Genomic DNA, 7,890 nt, shown 5'->3' with positions numbered 1-7,890 from the left:
AGGCAAAGGTAGAACCCATTTTTATTTGCTGTGAAATTAAACACCCCCCACCACCCCCCCCCCCCCCATGGTTTTGTTTGTGGGTTTTGTAACCAGATTGGATCTGTCATCTAGAGAACTCAGTGAATGAGCTTTATGTTCAAAATGGATATATCACAGCGTATTTGATTGAGGGTTACACGCCCATGATGGATTTTGTATCGAATATTTTTTTGGGGTGTAAAACCCGAAGCCTTGATTGAGGGTGAAACACCCAGACTTTATTTCTAGGGTGTAATACCCAAACTTATTTTCAGGGTGCAAAATGAGGGGACTTGCACGTGGGATCAACCCACTTTTGAATTATTTTATCCTCTGGCTTTGAAATTTGAAAAGCATATGGGATAGTTGGATTTACTTGCTTTTTCTTTTGTTTCTTTGAAACACTTATCATCTATATTAGATAAAGGGTCGCTGGACGTGGGCTTAGACAAACACAACCCAAGTAAATTTTTTATATTATTTTTTTTGGGAATTTTTTTGGTTCAACAATAATTATTTTTAATTATAGTGATAAAGGAAAATGCTCTTACATTTAACGGAAATTTTAACGGAGTTAGACATAGGTGGTGGATTGCAACACTCTACAAAATTCAGGTGGTTAAAAATTAAAATTAAAAGTTCAGGTAGTAATAGCGCACATACTTAAAAGTTCATGTAGAATTTATGCAAATTTCCCTTGATTTTATTAGAAAAAAAAAAAATTTGATGGGATTTAATTTAATATTGTGGGTCAGCGCTCGGCAGCACGTTGTTTTTGTCTAAAACCAACGACTCTAACAAAAAATTAAAAATAAATAAAAATAAGAGAAGGGTTAATTGAAGAAATTAAAAAAAGAAAATGACTTATGCCGTCACTATTGCATTGATGTGAAGGAAAATTGTTGTGTGCACTTTATACAGAATAGAGATTTTGGGAACTTTTTTTTCAATCAGAAATATTAAGGATTTTTTGCACCCGGTTCAATTTGGTTCAGTCCAATTCGCTAACCAGAACTGAGAAAAAATGAAGAAGAGAGTGCAGTTTTGCCTCAGTTACTGTTAGTAACAACTAACAACTCAAAATTCAGTACGCAGTAAAATGACCATCATTCTTTTGTTACACTACAACATCTCAAATGCTAACTTATGTACATACACTACACTACTCATTATTACTCACATTTTCATCATCGAGGCGCGATGGTTGGGACAACACCACTGGAAAGATCACTTCCTATAACACTGGAGGACACATAGGATGTGTCTCTAGTCAAGTAGGATGATGAAGTTGGTGATTGGTCACTGTATTTGGCAGCAGACGGTGAAAATATGGTGTCAGCTGCCGGCATGATTTTGATTATGTTTTCAAGCTCCCTCACCACTTCCAGCATTGCTGGCCGCTTATCTTGCTTCTCATAACAACATCTAAGGGCCAAAGCTAGGAACCTCTCTACACATTCCGACGGATAGGATCCCATTCTGCTGTCTATAATGGAGAACATCAACCCGGCCTGATGAGCTAGATTCACCTGACAAATAAATATATATATATTTTTTCATGAATTTTATTTTTTTGGTATATGCAGATGGATCACAGAAAGAGCAGTGGTGTTTTAATGTGTTACCTCACGAACAATGTTTTTGCCATGTGATATTGGCAGCACACTAGTCAAGAGCTCCAGAAACACAATCCCAAGGCTATAGACATCGCTTTTGTCTGTCAACTTACTCGTCAAAAAGTACTCTGGATCCAGGTAACCCTGCACGTATGATTGGTTCCAAAACAAAAGAGTTATGGAACAAAGCATACTTCTTGGTTCTCAATTTCTCACAACGGATTTGAAAGTAGCAGATATTATATTATTCTTGATTCATTTCAAGCTTTGCAGAATCTAAACATACCGGTGTTCCTCTCACAGCTGTAGATACATATGAAGGTCCGGTCCCTTCATCATCCTGTAGAGGAGCAAGCCGTGAGAGTCCGAAATCGGCTACTTTAGCCATAAGGTTGGAGTCCAGAAGTATGTTGGTGGCTTTAATGTCTCGGTGGAATATGGGAGGATTTGCCTCATTATGGAGATAAAGAATGCCTTTAGCTGAACCCAATGCAATCTGTAACCTCATACCAAAGCTCAGGCTTCCTTTGGCCTTAACTGTCATATCACAGAAAGTACAGAACTTAAGAAGAAATTTCAATGCAGAATTAGCTAGATCAAACTCAAGCTGCAGAAAGAAATCTTATCCCAAAATGGGGAATGATGAGAAGAACAATGGAAATAACCAAAGAGGCATGGATGAATAGAAGGAGCCATTTAAGAAACTGGGAATGTTGGAAATTTCATACCACAAAGCCAGTCCCTTAAGGTACCATTGGGCATGAACTCATAAACCAGCATCTGCACAAGCACCAAGAACATAATTTGATTAATGATATTTACATTCATTTGATTCTAATACATTGAAGCACTCAACCAGCATCTGCACTAAAAAACCAGTTGCAACTTGGAAGCAATGACTAATTTCCCAAGACTGCAAACCTCATACCTGCTCCCCTTCTTCATCACAATATCCCACCAAAGAGACCAAGTTTCGGTGATGTAATCTCGATAACAGTTCTATCTCGGTCAAGAATTCTTTTTCACCCTGCAAGGATCCTTCTTCCGCACGCTTTATGGCTACAATTGTGTCATCAGATAAAATACCTCTGTAAACTTTCCCATAACCTCCTCGTCCAAGTTGAGTTGAACTATCAAAATTCCTGGTAGCTAGTGTCATTTCTTTGAAAGTGAACGCCTTTACGCCATCAATTTTCATTGTAATCTTTGAGGCTGCAAAGAGTGATAAGAACTTATACCACTTTCTAGGATGATAAATGGATAATCAACCTGATAGTATCTCCAAGTATTCAGGACTTACATGAATGTCTCCTAGAAGGTGGTCTGTCCCGGTGTCTCGAGCATCTTGTGATCAGAAGCATGACAGTTGCAGAAAGAATGACAAACGATGCAACTGCCCCTGTTATAATAGCCGCCAAAATTCCCTTCCTAATGCCCATCCTTCGTGGCCCAATGATCACTATAACAACAATATAAGTGAAGTTACCACGATGCAGAATGAAATTAAGAACAAAAAACCTGCACTAAACCTGATTCTAAAATAAAATTAAGAAGCAGAAGAGTTATGACATGCAGGAGGAACATTGACCAATATACTCATAGGCTGGTGCTGGTAGATGAGCAAATAGAAAAATGCAGCATAATTTCATAAATTAGACCAAAATGACTTGAAATGAAGATGTCCAGGCTAAAGTACATACTATTTGAATAAGGTCCCAGCAGAGTGAAGTTGAGAAGCTCATAAGGTCCAAAGAAATCAGTTGGAGGAAGTTCCCACGATGTTAAAATTCCTCTAATTCGATGAACCTCACTAAAGTTGAATGTATTTGAGTGGGGATTAATGAACATAGGGAAAAGCTTCAAATGCATCTGTAGACGAGGTCCTTCTTGCCAGAAAATTGAATCAATTGATAATTGATAAAGGCTCAAGTCGAGAGATCTAGTGAAGTACATTTCAAACTTCTGAATATATGGAGGAAAATAAGAAAAACTAGGGCTTTTCAGACGATATTCAACTATTATAGGTGATGCACAAAAGCAAGGCACCGGGGAAGATGGGACATATTCGTAGAAATTATCTGTTGGGCATGCTTGACTAGGGCAGGTCATTGTTTGAGTTGAATTTGTTGAACTATCAGGGATTCCATCTCCTCCAGCTTCAGATCGACAGAACTGGCCTACATTTTGTATGCTTGCATTCTTGCAAATAGGATTTCCTTCAAGCCTGAGAAAAGCTGCTAAAGTGAGAATTTGAAGCTCTAGAAGTAAAACAAGGTATACTTTTGCTAATAATTTTAAATACAAGACATAATTTATGGGCAAGGGAACCACTCCATAACATGAAAGGAAGCATAAAATTCCCAACATATGCCATTGGATATGGGAAATGAAAGACGAGAAAAGAAAAATGCTCCAAGGAATCCTAGCTATATCCACCTGTGTTGAGAATACAACTATAGAACAATGTGTGTTGCTTTTTAAAATTTGGTAACATGTCTCTCCTAATTGAAATTGTACCATTCATGCCACTCTTAATTTGCATGCAATTATTTTGTGCATTTCCTCATTTCCATGAAACTATTTAATCAATTTGTGTATCTGTAAAAGTCTCCATTTTTAACTGCACTGAGAAAAATAAGATGTCCAGCTATAATAACATCCTTAACAATGCAGAGTTCTTTTTTGTTCTATCTTCTCTAATAAATCCAGAACAATATATAAGAAACAACTCTGAAAATAGGGATCTGATTGAAGCCATTGCATTGGAAACATACCTCAAGGTGACATTTGCTGGAGGATTTAGCTCTCCCGATATATTCGACAGTGAATTGTTCCGGAGATCACTGCAAAATTCATCAAACTTCTAAATAAGCTCAATCTAAAAATTTACACTAAATCATTAAGGCCCTCAAACATTAAATGTTAATGCTACTTTTTTGGTAAAGGAATTTACAGTTTAAGTCTCGCTTTTGTACTAAAAGATATTTTCCACCATATAGCGGGGACAGAACCAGTCAACAAATTGTTCTCGAGTGACCTGTAATACAAGTCATTACAGAAATCAGATCCAGTCTGCATAGAAGTGCAATATTATACGAAATGCAGATTTAGGGAAGTTAGGGGATTCTCACAATTTCTGAAGTGAAGGAAGATCAGAGAAACTCTCAGGAATAGATCCATTAAGCTGGTTATCTGACAGATCGCTGCAAAAAATAACGAAATTAAACGGGAAAAGTTTATAAATTACTCAGATTAAACACAGACGGTGATATGTAATAATTTTTTTGTGTAACATTCATTTAAAGTTAACATGCTGATGCAGCAAGAAGTGTAAATAGAACAAGTTACAAGTTTTATTTTTGGACAGACAAGTTACAAGTTTACTCGGGCCATTTGCATACATTGTTGTCATATTGTGAGATAGTCTATGTGAAGGTATGGATCCACTCAGTCGATTCCAGCTTAGATCTCTGTGAAATGAACCCAGTAAAAGGTTAGATAATAGAGGTATAAATAGAAGAGTAAATAAATGCATTATAGTGTCCATTAATTCAAGGTTGTTGAGCCATCTTAATACTTACAGATAACTAAGGCTAGGTATCCTGCTAAAATCAGGAATTTCTCCCTGCAAGCTACAATTCCTAAGACTTCTGCCAAATCAGAAAGAGGAAGAAGAAAAACTATTAGCAACCCTTTCAAGCAAATTTATGCAACATGTAATAAACACAAAATGAAAGCACTTAAAACATCTCAAGAAGTGGAAATACTGGATTTCAGAGGTCATTTGGATATCAGTGAAATTTTAAAATTCCTATTGGAATTACCTTGCATATAACCTTGATCACCAAATTAATGCAACTTGCTTATAGTCCTAATGTAAAGCAGTACAAACATGAACCATCGATTCAACAAGAGAAAGATACGAATACTACAACTTACATTTTTGCCAATTGGGAAAGGTTTCCATAAGAAGCTGGAATCTCATTACCCATGAAGTTGTTGTTATCAAATTGACTGCAAATGGAAGAGAAAACAATAATTTCCATCAACCAAGAAGAAAATCTCGTCAAGAAAAAACAGATTACCTACTGAGATCACACAAAAGGAAACAAGTTACTCCAAACTAAAAATCCAGACAGTGTTGAATTAGGACGTACATTATGCGCAAGTTTGGTAAGTTGGATAATTCTGGTGGAAGATATCCAGATAAGTTATTATTATCAAAAAGCCTGTAAAAGTTTGCATCAAGTATACACCATCAGGAATCAGTCAACAAGTATCAATACAGAACAATTTCCCAAAAACACAAGGAAATAACGCTTTAAGAACTCACAAATGAAGAAGAGTGGGTACTTTAGAAAGCTCAGACGGAATTTGACCACTGAAGGAGTTGTTGTTCATGTGGCTGCAAAGCAATTAATGTACATGCAGCTGTCAAACATGAGAAATATAAAATGCTAGCCAACTTCAAGTAGCATTTAGCTTGAACATGTACTTACAGATGTTTTACATTGACCAAGTTAACAAATGATTTTGGTATTGGACCTGACATATAGTTTTGGTCAACTTGTAGCCTATTTAATTTTGAAAGGTAACCGAGCTCATCAGGTAAGGAACCGGATAATTTGTTTCCACTCAAGAGCCTGCATACAAATGCATCACAAAATTTTTTATGAAAATTGTGTACTGTAAAACAGAAAATTATGTTGATATTCCAAAAACAAGTGTACCCAGAACTATAGATTGGTTGAACTCAACTTACAAGAGTTTCAAGGATGTCATGTTTCCTATCTCCTTTGGTATAGTGCCACTTAATTCATTCCACATGAAATCTCTTCCGGAAGAGAAGAAAACGAAATACAAAACATTAGAAAACAATTCAAAGGATAATCAGGAAGAAAAAACCTCCAAAAAAGTGGAATCACAGATCAATTTTTGAGAGGCCAGACTCACAATATTAGAAGGTGAGATAGTTGGCCAAGCTCAGGTGCTAAACTTCCTGAGAGATTCATGTTCAGCAGTTGGCTGCATCAAATCATAATTAAGAAACAAAACATTCACTCACTGTGCGGGTAACGTAATCTGGAATGGAAAAGGTAAGAGCGGTATGAAAAAAGAATGCATACAGTTCCTCAAGGTGCAAGTACCCATCAGCCCCAACAGTATTAAAACAAAAAACTCCAGTCCAATGAGATTTACAAGGATCCCCATTGTTCCAGTTCGTGAGATGCTTCCTAGGATCACTTAACCTGTTCTTAACTGCTCTCAATGCATTGACTGCAAAAGGGCACAAAACATAATTCATACTTTTCAATTGAATCATGTAAGAATCATATAGAAATGATTGAATTGCATTGAATTAAAGCTGGATATAATAAGTAAGAAATATAGCATATGTGCAGCAAAATCACCTTCAGAAGGAATTAAAACTTGTGCAACCGCAAGGAGGACGAAGCAAGAAGACCACAGAGCAATGACACATCCACAGACTCTCATTCTCAGCATTCCAACACCCTATGGAAACAACCCAATGAGCAATTTCTATAAAACTTGCAAACACTAAATTCAATATCTTGACTTTCTTTGTCATAAGAAGTAAAACTAGAACATGCAACAAAACACAAAAGAAAGATATAAGGAAACAGTTGGAAAGTTTTCTCTCAATTTTCAAAAGCAAAATCATACTTGACACTATAAGTGGTGGACTTTGAGACTTTGTTGTGAGAGGAAGATACTGCTCAGGAAGCACACATAGTTCCCAACACAAACATCACGGCCGAGTCAATGGGAAGGCTAAGGATGGTGAAGTCTGTGCGCAGAGAAAGAAGGCCTGAGATTACATCATTGTCGTCATCATGAACATTAACATAAGTTGTAACATTAATTATGGCGTCTTCGATCGTCATAGTTTGTTGAGTAAGGTCGGTCTTTGTTTTCTTTTGTTTAATGTTTTTTAAGTTTTAGTGGAAAGAGATAAGTGAAGATTAATGACATACGGCGTTTCTTTCCAAATTTTTTATCGCCTTGAGAAAGTGAGTGTGAAGGCAATGACGTTTTTCGCTTCGAGAGACGTTGACTTTTCTGTACCTGTTACCTAAAGTCCACTACAAAATCCTTTGCGCGGATTTCCACGAACCTCTCTTTAAGTGCTCTACTGGTGGACCACAAATCCAACATATCTTTGTTTCAGTGATTTAGTTTTGGAGGGAGAATTTATTGCGAGGCTCATACTCCACCAATAGCATATTATTAT

General features: G+C 36.7%; 1 protein-coding gene across 1 annotated transcript; it reads right to left on the bottom strand.

The window, feature by feature from the left end:
- Positions 956-7,553, bottom strand: LOC18772813 (probable LRR receptor-like serine/threonine-protein kinase At1g06840). Its single transcript, XM_007206479.2, has 21 exons — positions 7,323-7,553; positions 7,049-7,151; positions 6,764-6,914; positions 6,591-6,662; positions 6,400-6,471; positions 6,137-6,280; positions 5,971-6,042; positions 5,795-5,866; positions 5,577-5,651; positions 5,219-5,287; positions 5,039-5,107; positions 4,769-4,840; positions 4,591-4,674; positions 4,412-4,480; positions 3,338-3,861; positions 2,938-3,096; positions 2,566-2,849; positions 2,366-2,417; positions 1,924-2,174; positions 1,647-1,781; positions 956-1,550 (listed from the first exon to the last, which is right to left on the bottom strand). The coding sequence occupies exons 2-21, from the start codon at positions 7,140-7,142 to the stop codon at positions 1,209-1,211; spliced, it is 2,862 nt and encodes a 953-aa protein (XP_007206541.2). The 5' UTR covers positions 7,143-7,151; positions 7,323-7,553; the 3' UTR covers positions 956-1,208.

The sequence above is a fragment of the Prunus persica genome, chromosome G6 (genome assembly GCF_000346465.2).
Source record: "Prunus persica cultivar Lovell chromosome G6, Prunus_persica_NCBIv2, whole genome shotgun sequence".
NCBI classification, from domain to species: Eukaryota; Viridiplantae; Streptophyta; class Magnoliopsida; order Rosales; family Rosaceae; genus Prunus; species Prunus persica.
Note: the sequence above shows the minus strand (reverse complement) of the source record. Positions and strands in the feature narration are given on the sequence as shown.

Coding starts and splice junctions, on each gene's coding strand:
- LOC18772813 (XM_007206479.2), bottom strand. CDS start 7,142: ATGCTGAGAATGAGAGTCTGTGGATGTGTCATTGCTCTGTGGTCTTCT. Junction 6,915..7,048: donor AGTTTTAATTCCTTCTGAAG/GTGATTTTGCTG, acceptor GCCCTTTTGCAG/TCAATGCATTGAGAGCAGTT. Junction 6,043..6,136: donor TTGGTCAATGTAAAACATCT/GTAAGTACATGT, acceptor ATTGCTTTGCAG/CCACATGAACAACAACTCCT.